The 12,745-nt window shown below is 44.7% G+C and overlaps 1 protein-coding gene across 2 annotated transcripts in view; it reads right to left on the reverse strand.

Moving 5' to 3' along the window:
- The window catches only part of DENND11 (DENN domain containing 11), a 34,062-nt gene that overhangs the window by 9,164 nt on the left and 12,153 nt on the right, over nt 1-12,745 (reverse strand). Inside the window, exons 3-5 of one of the 2 annotated variants that reach the window (XM_066262471.1) lie at nt 5,451-5,609; nt 3,210-3,363; nt 1,279-1,417 (exon numbers count right to left, since the gene is read on the reverse strand). In XM_066262471.1, coding sequence (XP_066118568.1) covers nt 1,279-1,417; nt 3,210-3,363; nt 5,451-5,609 — 452 coding nt within the window. The remainder of the gene's footprint in view (nt 1-1,278; nt 1,418-3,209; nt 3,364-5,450; nt 5,610-12,745) is intronic. The other variant, XM_066262472.1, reaches the window with a different exon arrangement.

The raw sequence follows: 12,745 nt of genomic DNA on the forward strand, positions 1-12,745 counted from the left end.
AAGTCCCGCCTCGGTCTCCTGTCTTCCACTTTTGTCCTCCAGCTCCTGTGCCTGCATTGTCATCACTGGCTCTCCTCCCCTCCCTGCTCTCCCCACGGGAGGCCATCCATCTCACGGTTACCAGCAGGTGTATGTGCATGAGGTGCTCTCAACTTGATCTCTGGCCTCACTTTCCCCCGGGGTCCTGACCCAATGATACCAGTGCCCAGCAGACACCTCGAGAACATCTCACATCTTACCATGTCCAGAGTTAACTCCCACACCACCTGCTCCTCCCCGGTCTCCATCTGGTGGTCCTACTGTCCTTGTCATCCTAGACTCCTCCTCCATTACCGCCTCACACACGCCAGGACCCTACCACCCACCCACACACCGAATGCTGTCCAGCCTACCGCTTAAACATATCTCGACGCCATGTTCTTGGCTCTAATAAAGACTGGATTTATTGGGGTGACACTGGTTAATAAAAGTATATCGGTTTCAGGGGTGCAGTTCTATAGCATATCCTCTGTATATTGTAGTTCACGCCCCAGGCCAAGTCTCCCATCACCATTTATCCCCCTTCACCTTCTTCTATCCATCCCCCGCCCCCAGCCCCCTTTCCCTCTGGTAGTCACCATACTGTTGTCTGGATCTATGAGGTGTTTTTTCTTTGTTTAATCTCTTCCCCTTTTTTCACCCACCCTCGCCCACATCCCCTTCCCCTTGGACAGCTGTCTGTTCTCTGTCTCTATGAGTCTGTTTCTGTTTTGTTAGTTTATATTGTTGATTAGAGTCCACATGTCACTGAAATCATATGGTACTTGTCTTTCTCTAACTGTACCATTTCACTTAGCATAATCCTCTCCAGGTCCCTCCATGCTGTCCCAAAAGCTAAGATTCCCTTCCTCTTTTGTGGCCGAGGAGCATTCCATTGTGTAAGTGTACCACAGCGTTTTATCCACTCATCTTCTGATGGGCACTAGGGCTGCTTCCGTAATAAATACAACACCAAGGAAACAGACAGTCCAATAACGAAATGGGCAAAGGACCTGAATAATACAGACCAGACCCTTATCTGTCACCAGACTACTGGTACATCACCCAGTCCATCTTCGGCAGAGCCACCAGAGTCCACATGCTAAAATATAAATCCAACCACGTCACTTCCAGACCTAAAATCTGGGACACCCCCTTGACATGACCCTAACTCCTCTGAACTTGATCAACCACAGAAAGACTCAGCAGCTTCTGCCCCGGGGGACTCGGGAAGAGCCCCTGACTTTGACCCCTTATTACCTCTATAGCACACGACGCCCACAGGAGGGGGAGAAAATATCAAAATGCGCTTTCGAAGTAAGGCGAATTTCCAAAGGATGAGGATCTGTTCTCCAAAGAACTTAATGAACTGGGACATGCAGCCGGCAGGGTGTGTGATCTGAAAACATTTAAAAAGGAAGGAGCGAGGGGAGAACACCTTGTTAGAAATGTCGCTGCAAAAATATTCAATACAGGTGTTGTGAATCACCCCCCCAAAAAAAAACCCCAAAGTACAACCAAACAGATGCAAGGATATTTCCCCCTTTCAAAGTCTCCTCTTTAAATTAGATTTCTATAATTCAACAGCTCCCCTGACACTAAAGTTTGAGTTCAAGGGTCATTAACTACTTCACTCAGGAGACAGAGATGCCGAGGAAATAGGACTGAACGTAACTTCTTAAAGTCAGAAGTAAAAATGTCCTTGAAGGGACAGCACGCCTCAGTGACGACATTCAACTCACATTACTGAGCCCTGGAAGGGATAAAATGGTGAACAAACAGTCCCAGGCGAGCCTGACCAGGCAGTGGCGCAGTGGATAGAGCGTCAGACTGGGATGTGGAAGACCCAGGTTCAAGACCCCAACGTCGCTGGCTTGAGCAAAAATTCACCAGCTTGGACCCAAGGTCGCTGGCTCGAGCAAGGGGTTACTCGGTCCGCTGAAGGCTCATGGTCAGGGCACATATGGGAGGGCAATCAATGAACAACTAAGGTGTCGCAATGCGCAACGAAAAACTAATGATTGATGCTTCTCATCTCTCCGTTCCTGTCTGTCTATCCCTCACTCTGACTCTCTGTTTCTGTAAAAAAAAAAAAAAATGTTCCAACAGTCCCGGGCGAGACTAGTTACTGTGCAGAATGAGGTGTCTGCACAGGGACCAGGAGGAAGACCCACAGGGCCTGCTGCTGAACAGCCCACTGCTCTTTAACTCCAACTGTCCCTCCTCTTGTGCTAAACACAGGAACCTGTCAACTCAGTCAGCAAGGTACGGAGGCCCTCAGTTCAACAGCCCTCGAGGAACTCCATGCTCCCAACAACCACATGAGCTTGGAAGTGGATACATTTCCCCAGATGAGACCTCGATCCTGGCTGACACCTTGACTGTGGCCTTGTGAGAGACTATGAAATAGAAGACTCAGCTAAGCCATGCCTGATTCCTGCCCCACAGAAACTGTGAGATAATAAATATGTATTGATTTAAACCATTAATTTGAGAGCCACTACTGCCCATGCCTTCCCCCAGTCTGGAGTCAGCATCCCTCACTTTCTGCCTAGCCATACACTTCAGGGATCACCTCCTCTTCCAAGAAGCCTTCTCAGATTTCTACTTTAAACTCATGACCTAATTTCTCTACCCGGGAGCCCAAGTTTTCACTGAAGTATCTTCTGATCATCTACAAGGAAGGGTTTGGAAAGAAGGAGCCTCAAGTTCATACCCATCTTTGATCCCTCTTAATACCTAACACTTGGCCGGGTGCTGTTAACTGTAAACAAATATATTCTAGTACAAGGGCAAAGTGCTTCAGAAAAAATACATAATAAGCAATATCCAAAGTATTGTAACTAAGAAATAACAGTTTAAACTTGCATCATTTTCTCAAATGTCTGACTTTAAAATATCGAAAGTGATCCACAGAACCAAACCCACCTCTTCCTCCAGGGAACCCCTCTACAACTGGCCTGTCAATGGGGCGCTGCACAAGGACTAGGACATGTCTAAAAAGCACATGGTTTAACATAACTTGCTTTACGTTTTAAAGGAACCCACATGCTAAAGTCAGCATTCCTACTCTATCAGAAGCAGACGTTGGGCATGAGCCCAAGACATGAATTCCTTACTAATTAGAAAAAGAACTAAGCACTTCGTAGACAGACACTAGCCCAGGACATGTGGGAGGACGCCGAGCTCACCTTCATCTCGGGGTACATGTACCGGTGGATGGAAGGCAGCCAGCAGACAGGGGGCAGGCTGCCGCCCCTCCCGGGGCCAGCATGGAGCACCCCTTTCTTGTCCTCGTAGAAGGCAGCCAGGTGGGAGTAATGTCCCGGCGTCTCCAGCTGGTGCCTGCAAACACGCAGGTGCACAGTGAGACGGAGACTGTGGCTGCCACAGCTCTCTGTCTTCACCCTGACACAGCCCCCTCCGCCTCCGCCCCAAGGCTGTATTACTTAGGGGCAACAACCCTGGAGGGTTGCCTAGGACGTCTCCTGGGGAGTGAGAGCAGACCCTTAGGAGAAGCCCCAACATGGGGTCTGAGGCTCCCCAAATGGCTGTGGGACACATTCCCCTTCTCACGGGAAACAGTCAGGATTAACAGACTGTGACTAATGCCCATTGTTCTTGAGCAAGGCATGCTGAGGATCCCAGCGCTCCCAGCATGCAGCAGTGGGCCGAGGGAAGGGTAACCTGCAGGACCACAGAGTCCCGCTTTGAGCTGCTCTTTGTGTAGAAATCACGCCTGCTTGCTGGCTTTGTTATTGGGAAAGAATAATAGGAAACTTCCCCCTGTGTCCTGAACAGTGGAAGCAATTATAGGATGTCACTAAAGGCTCAGAAGTTCTGCACCAAGTAATAAATAAGCAGCTCAGAGTCTCCTCTCTTCCCACCCCCAGCCTGCTTGGACGGCAGGGACTAGGCGGTGGGCAGCCCTGTCAGCTGACTCCCAAACCAGGAAGGCGGCAGTGAGGCCCTGCTGGACGATGGAGAATCCAGCCTTCAAGGCAGATGTAGGAGCATGGTGACTGCTATTTGGCACCATGTTTAATGGGGGTGTTGGAGCCCTACGCCCCCCAATACCTCAGAACATGACCTCATTTGGGGATAGGGTCTTTATAGAGGTAATCAAGTTAAAATGAAGTACTTAACGTGAGTCCTAATCCAATATATCTGGTATCCTTATAAAAAGGGGACATTTGGATGCATACACACACACACACACACACACACACACACACACACACACACACACGAGGAAGACACCATGAGAGGACGAAGGCAGACATCAGGGTGATGATCTAGAAGCCGGGGAGGCCAAGTTTGGCAGGCAACCAGGGCGGGTCCTGTCTCCAGCCTCGGAGGGAGCCAGCCCTGCCAACGTCTACGTTTTGTTCCTGTGGCCACCAGAATGGTGAGAAATGCGTTACTGTTGTTCTGAGCCACCCGGCGTCTGGTACTTTATAACGGCATCCCTAGGAAACTAACACAGGGAGGAACAGAAAAGGCACTTAAACATTTGTAGGCCATTTCTGTTTTCTTGGCACCTACAGTTTCCATCTGCAACCAGAAAGAATCAAAGTCTAGCCTCACTGGGCAAGGGGAGGCTCCCCGGATTATGGCTGGCCCGGAACATCAAAGACTAACCATCTCCCCACATGGTCACTGCTGGCTCCCTGCAGACGCAGACACAAGCCACTCAGAGTCAAGATTCACATCATCCAGCCGGCAACCAGCTGCCTCCACCCGTCTCCCCTGCAGAGTGACAGAGCTCCCAGAGTCAGGGCTGCGGCTGCCCCTCCTCCACTGTGAGATTTCAAACCTGCTCTTTTCTCCCTCCTTACAATGCAGATGCTATGATTTAGGAGATACCGGTACCACCGCAATATTATTTTGAGAAGTAAAGGACCGTGTGTGGCATGCCATTCACACGCAGGACCTTAGGGTCCTTCTTCCCAGCGGTCCCGCTGCATCTAGCCAGGTGCACAGGCAGGGCTCAGGGAGGAGGAAATGGGGAAGATTCTGGGCAGGCCCTGGAGGAGACTGTCAGGCGATTTCCATTTTAAAAAGAAATAAAACAACCATCAACTACATTCAACAAATGATTACTGCAGTAAGTGGCTCTCTCCAAGTAACAGCTTTCTAATGTGGGGACTCCCATCCATTCTGTTTCAAGCTTCACACAAGGAGGCTGTGGGATGGGGATGACCCTGCAGACAGTGCTTGTAGTTCCGCCAGAGCTTTCATCACAGTAGGAAGAATTACCGCGTGGGATGGCGCCAGAAACAAAAAGACCAGCGCCTGAAGCAGAAGCACGGCCCTGGGTGTTCTTGGAGAGGCATCTGCTGTGTGGCACGCACCCGGGTGGCCGATGGCTCCCTGGGACACCCGCTGGCAGCACCTGGCTGCCTCCCCACGCACGTCTGGGAGCCACGTACCGAACCTGGTTCTCCAGGAAGTGCATGTAGCGGTAAAGCAGGGTGTAGGACGGAGACAGGATGCCCACGGACTTCATGCGCGCCCCCCGCTCCAGCTCACTCTCCACAGGCATGTTGGCGAAGCAGGCCAGGCCGAAGAAGGGCCCCTTCCGGAAATAGCTAAAATGGACCAAACACGTAGTGGGGTTTGAAATCAGAGAGATTTTGTTTCGTTTTGGTTTTTTTTCCCATTTGAGATGCAGTCCCCAAGGAAAGAACGGACTGTGCCCAGAGCTCTCCGTGAGAAAGCCCAGCTCGAAAAAAATCCACTTTTTTAGACTCAGAGGGGGAAGAGTTAGCCTCAGCTGCCCAACCTCACACATGAGACATGCACGGCTCAGAGAAGTGATGGAGCCCGCCAAGGGTCAGCTGGCTGGAGCCAGGACCAACCTCTGGCAAGCCTGCCCCTCAGCCGCCCATGGCCATGAGCACATACATCCCTTCTCCTCTCCCGCATAACAGCCAGTGCATTGATGGACGAACCAGTACAAACACTCATCTTCGGGCCCATCTAGAACCAGCGTTCTGCCTCATTAGCACAAAGTGTGTTGACAATGTCCTCACTTCCTGAGGCCCTGACGCCGCTAACGGAGCAATGGGATGGGAGCTGTGACACTTCCTTCCTCTTTCTCTTACCCTATCAGCCGTGGTTTCAGCCCAAGGAGGAGAGTAAAACTGCTGCATTACCCTGACGTTCTTTCCCCCAAGAATCTAGATTACACAGGACTGTGGCCTTACCTTAAAGCTGGAATGTCAAGTTTTAGCACATGAGTATCTTCAGTTAACTGAAACTAAACAAAATTCCATGCTTTCATTAAAGCCAAACCTCAGGTGAGGTCCCATCATTTCTTAGAAAGGGAGAGAACTTCTGTGGAAGGAGTTCTTAACGTTTTGGGGCCACGACACCCATTAAGAACCTAATGTAGTTTTAGGGGCAAGATGGCGATGGAGTAGGCAGACATACCAACTTCCACCTCCCAGAACCAAAGTGTATTACAACTTAATTTTTAAGAACAATCATCTGCCTGACCAGGCAGTGGCGCAGTGGATAGAGTGTCAGATTCGGATGCGGAAGACCCAGGTTCGAGACCCCCGAGGTCACCAGCTTGAGCGTGGGCTCATCTGGTTTTAGCAAAAGCTTACCAGCTTGGACCCCAGGTCGCTGGCTCAAGCAAGGGTTTACTTGGTCTGCTGAAGGCCCACAGTCAAGGCACATATGAGAAAGCAATCAATGAACAACTAAGGTGTCGCAACAAAAAACTGATGATTGATGCTTCTCATCTCTCTCTGTTCCTGTCTGTCTGTCCCTATCTATCCCTCTCTCTGACTCTCTCTGTCTCTGTAAAAAAAGAAAAAAAAAAGAAAGAACAATCATCTGGAAAAACCAACTTTGAACTAAACGAAGAGGACTCTTTAACCAAGGATCACTGAAGAAGCCACACTGAGACTGGTAGGAAAAGCAGAAACGCGGAGAGGGCTGCCCAGCTCCCCGGAGCAAACAGCAGCCCGGAGGGACTTGCGCAGTGGGAAGTGAGTTTAGCGAAGAGAGGAGGGTCCTGGGCCCTAGGAATGAAGCCCCAGCCTGCAGCCCCAGAGTCTAGAAGAAGCGTATGGACAGTATTTAGATGCAAAACAAGCCAGGATACTATTTGTGAGAAAGAAATAGTATCAGACCCAGGATTCTTCTTAAAGGGACCATGCAGAAAATCTCTTTCACAACCATTCACCCGGGACTCCAGGGTACGGGAGAGATGAGAGGACCGGAATAGCAGGAAGAGAGTGTAATTTAGGAGGCACAGGGGGAAACACTTTGAGGGACAGCCACCCTAAACCCTGGGATGCGTCACTCCCCAAATCCAAAGTGAATATTTTTCCTGGAACCAGCAATACCAGCAAAAAGAAGCAGGTCACCAGCCAAACAGAAGCTCTCCTGCTGCACTCAGAGCAGAGTCGCTTAGAAGCAGGGCACCATCAGGGATACAGTATTGAGTGCTAAGTCTGAGCTGCATCGCCCCCCCCCACACACACACACACACACTGTTGAGTGCTCCTGGGAGAGCAGGTGGCAGCGGGATGCAGAAGCACAGTCTGGTCGGTGGAGGCAGCCTGGGCACGAGTGCAGTACTGCCCATGGGCAAAAGCCAGGACCAGCCGAGAGCGGCGTGAGCACAGTCCCGCGGGGGGGGGGGGGGCAGAGGCTGAGGGTGGCCGCCATGGTGGAAGGGGCACACGAAAGTGGTCCGACCCACAGCTGCAGGCTGGGTGAACAAGAGTGGTCCAGCCTGCAGTCCCACCCGCAGGGGCAAGGTGAAAACCGGGAACCGGCTGAGACCTGCAGCTGAGCGCAGGTGCGCAATCCCACCCTCAGGGGCAGAGTGAAGGCCAAGGCCAGCCAAGGCTTGTAGCCCCGGTACTTGAACACAGTCCCACCCACTGAGGTGAGGCAGAAACTGCAGCGACAGCCCACAGTGGGCGGGCACCTGACACACTCATATCCAAAAGTCCAAGGCTGTGCCAGAGGGGGTGGCAGGCCTGCCGACAGACCACACCTAGGGAACACAGAGGCCACACCCATCAGACTTCTATGGCCACACCCTTCTTGTAAATAGAGAAAATGGGAAGGCAGAGAAATGCAACCCAAATGAATCAACAGAAATCTCCAGAAAAGGACTTGAATGAGTCAGAAATAACCAAATTACCAGATGCAGAGTTTAAAATAATGATTGTTAGGATGCTTAAAAATCTTAGAGCAACAATGGATGAAAATAACAAGCACCTAAATAAAGTGATAGCAAGTATAAAAAAGGACATCGAAATAATAAAATGAATCAGTCAGAAATGACAAATATCAGAAATAACCACACTGGAAGGAATTAAAAGCAGGATGGATGAAGCTGAGGATCAAATCAGCCCATTAGAAGACAAGATAAACAAAGGCACAGAAGCAGAGTAGCAAAAAAAAAAGAGGCTCAAAAAGTCTGAGGAAACTCTAAGAGAGCTCTGTGACAACATGAAGAGAAATAACATCTGCATCATAGGGGTTCCTGAAGAAGAAGAGAAAGAACAAGGGATAGAGACTTTGTTCAGGCATATCATAGCTGAAAATTTGCCTAAATTAATGAAGGAAAAATTCACACAAGTTCAAGAAGCACAGAGAGTTCCATTAAAGATGAACTCAAAAAGGCCAGCACCAAGACATTATAATTAAAATACAAAAATTAAGAGATAAAGAAAGAATACTTAAAGCTGTAAGAGAAAAGCAGTCTTTTACCTACAGACAAGCCTCCATAAGGATGACATCTGACTTCTCAACAGAAACATTAGAGACCAGAAGGGAATGGCAAGAAATATTCAAAGTACTGCAAAACAGGAGCCTACAACCAAGACTTCTCTGTCCAGCAAGGCTATCATTAAAAATTGAAGGAGAAATAAAAAGCTTCCCACACACAAAAAAAACCTCAAGGAATTTATTACAACCAAACCAATGTTACAAGAAATGTTAAGGGGCCTGTTGTAAACAGAACAAAGTGGGGGGGATCTAGTAAAAGAGGAATGTAGATTAAAATAATAAAATGGCAATAAACAACTACATATCAATAATAACCTTAACTGTAAATGGATTAAATGATCCAATCAAAAGACATAGGGTAGCTGCATGGATAAGAAAACAGGACCCATACATATGCTGTATACAAGAGACACACCTCAAAACAAAAGATATACATAGACTGAAAGTAAACAGATGGAAAAAAATATTTCATGCAAATGGAAATGAAAAAAAAGCTGGGGTAGCCATACTTATATCAGACAAAATAGACTTTAAAACAAAGAATATAGTAAGGGATAAAGAAGGTCACTACATAATGATAAAGGGAGCAATCCAACAGGAAGATATAACCATTATAAATATCTATGTGCCTAATACAGGAGCACCTAAATACATAAAGCAGATTTTGATGGGCATAAAAGGCAAGCTTAACAGCAATACTATAATAGTAGGGGATTTTAATAACCCACTAACATCACTGGATAGATCCTCAAGAAAAAAAATTAACAAAGAAATATCAGATTTAAAGGACACACTAGATCAACTGGATTTGATAGATATCTTCAGAACCTTTCACCCTAAAGCAGCAGAATATACATCTTTTCAAGTGCTTATGGTACATTCTCTAGGATAGACCACATACTAGGACACAAAATGAGTCTCAACAAATTTAAGAAGATTGAAATCATATCAAGCATCTTCTCAGATCACAATAGCATGAAACTAGAAATCAACTAAAATAGAAAAACTGAAAAACATTCAAACTCTTGGAAACTAAATAGCATGTTATTAAATAACAAATGGGTTAACAATGAGATCAAGGAAGAAATAAAAAATTTCCGTGAAACAAATGAGAACGAACATACAACAACTCAAAATTTATGGGACACAGCAAAAGCAGTCTTGAGAGGGAAGTTCATAGCACTACAGGCATTCCTTAAGAAGCTAGAAAAAGCTCAACTAAACAATTTAACCCTGCATCTAAAAGAACTAGAAAAAAAACAGCAAGTAAAACCCAGAGGAAGTAGAAGGAAGGAAATAATAAAAATCAGAGCAGAAATAAATGACATAAAGGATAAAAAAACAATGCAGAGGATCAATGAAACCAAGAGCTGGTTCTTTGAAAGGTAAACAAAACCAATGAACCTTTAACGAAGAAAAAGAGAGGACTCAAATAAATAAAATTAGAAGTGAGAGAGGAGAAGTAACAACTGACACAGCAGAAATACAAAGGATTATAAGAAAATACTATGAAGAACTGTGTGCCATAAAATTAGACAACCTAGGCGAAATGGAAAAATTTCTCAAAACATATAATCTTTCAAAAATTAATATAGAAGAATCAGAAAACCTAAACAGACCAATTTCATCAAATGAGATTGAAACAGTTATCAAAAAACTCCCAACAAACAAAAGTCCTGGGCCAGATGGCTTCACCAGCGAATTTTACCAGATATTCAAAGAAGAACTAACTCCTATCCTTCTCAAACTATTTCAAAAAATTCAAGAGGAGGAAAGACTTCCAAACTCCTTTTATGAAGCAAGCATAATACTGATTCCAAAACCAGGTAAAGACAGCACAAAGAAAGAAAACCATAGACCAATATCCCTGATGAACTTGGATGCTGAAATTCTCAACAAAATATAAGGTCTACCGGAAAGTTCTGTCTGTTTTTGGAATAAAACAAAATACAAATTTTTCTTACCGTCAATAAACTTTATTAAATAATATAATTGCGATTATTATTAATGATTTCTTGCCAGCATGAGGGCAATTTGTATATCCCATTTTTTAAAAATGTTTTATCTTTTGATGCAAAAAATTGAACCAGTGCTTATTTGATATCTTCTTCATTTTTGAATTTTCCCTTCAAAAAATTTTGTAAGGACAAAAACAAGTGATAGTTGGAGGGTGCTAAGTCTGGGGAATATGGTGGATGTGACAGAAATGCTTCTGTAGCATTTCTTCCTTGTTGAAATTCGTAAAAATTACAGTGGCGTAAATGAACTTTATCAGTAGCTATGGGTACACTATCACTTCACACATAAGACTAACATGAATCAACTTTGTTTTGGTTAATTTGCTATGTCAGTATGTATACATTAAGTGATAAAAATAGAGAGGCACACATGCGCCAAGTGACATGTGCTTATGTGTCGAAACTTGTTGTGATAGAAACGGACAGAACTTTCCGGTAGATCTTATATCAGCAAACTGGATCCAGCAATACATAAAAAAAATCATACACATGACCAGGTGGGATTTAATCTAGGGAGACAAGGCTGGTACAATATCCACAAATCAATCAGTGTGATTCAACACATAAAAGAAAGGATAAAAATCACATGATAATATCGATAGATGTAGAAAAAGCATTTGATAAAATCCAGCACCCATTTATGATCAAAACTCTTAGGAAAGTGGGGATACACAGAACATACCTTAACATGATAAAGGCCATCTATGACAAACCCATAGCCAACATCATAATCAATGGGCAAAAATTAAAAGAAATCCCCTTAAGATCAGAAACAAGGGAAGGGTGCCCCCTTTCACCACTCTTATTCAACATAGTTCTGGAAGTCCTAGCCACAGCAATCAGACAAGAATAAGGGATAAAATGCATCCAAATTGGAAAAGAAGAAGTAAAACTATCATTATTTGCTGATGATATGATACTGTACATAGAAAACTCTAAAGTCTCAGTCAAAAAACTACTGGACCTGATAAATAAATTCATCAAGGTGGCAGGATATAAAATCAATAGTCAGAAATCAATGGCATTTTTAGAAACCAACAATAAACTGTCTGAAAGTGAAATTAAAAAAACAATCCCATTCACTATTGCAACAAAAATAATAATAAAGTACCTAGGAGTAAATTTAACCAAAGAGGTTAAAGACTTGTACTTGGAAAATTGTTAAAGGAAATCAAGGAAGATACAAACAAAGATACATAGCATATACCATGTTCATGGATAGGAAGAATAAACACCATTGAAATGTCAATATTACCCAAAGCAATCTATAAATTCAATGCAGTTTCTATTAAAATACCAATGACATACTTCAAAGATATAGAACAAATATTCCAAAAATTTATATGAAACCAAAAAAGAACACGAATAGCCTCAGCAATCCTGAAAAAGAAGAATAAAGTGGGAGGTATCAGACTTCCTGACATCAAGTTATACTACAAGGCCATTGTACTCAAAACAGCTTGGTACTAGCATAAGAACAGGCATACAGATCAATGGAACAGAACAGAGAACCCAGAAATAAATCCACACTTATATGGACAATTGATATTTGACAAAGAAAGTAAGAGTATACAATGGAGTAAAGACAGTCTCTTAAACAAATGGTGTTGGGAAAATTGGACAGGTACTTGCAAAAAAATGAAACTGGATCATCAACTTATACCAGTCACAAAAGTAAACTCAAAATGGATAAAAGACTTAAATTTAAGTCATGAAACAAACCATAAACATCTTAGAAGAAAACATAGGCAGTAAACTCTCTGATATCTCTAGTAGCAATATTTTTGCTGATTTATCTCCACTGGCAAGTGAAATAAAGGACAGGATGAACAAACGGGACTATATGAAACTAAAAAGATTTGCACAGCAAAAGACACCATTAACAAAATAAAAAGACAACCCACAGAAAGGGAGAATATATTCACCAATATGTCTGATAAGGAGTTAAT

This window comes from Saccopteryx bilineata, chromosome 2 (assembly GCF_036850765.1).
Source record: "Saccopteryx bilineata isolate mSacBil1 chromosome 2, mSacBil1_pri_phased_curated, whole genome shotgun sequence".
NCBI lineage: Eukaryota > Metazoa > Chordata > Mammalia > Chiroptera > Emballonuridae > Saccopteryx > Saccopteryx bilineata.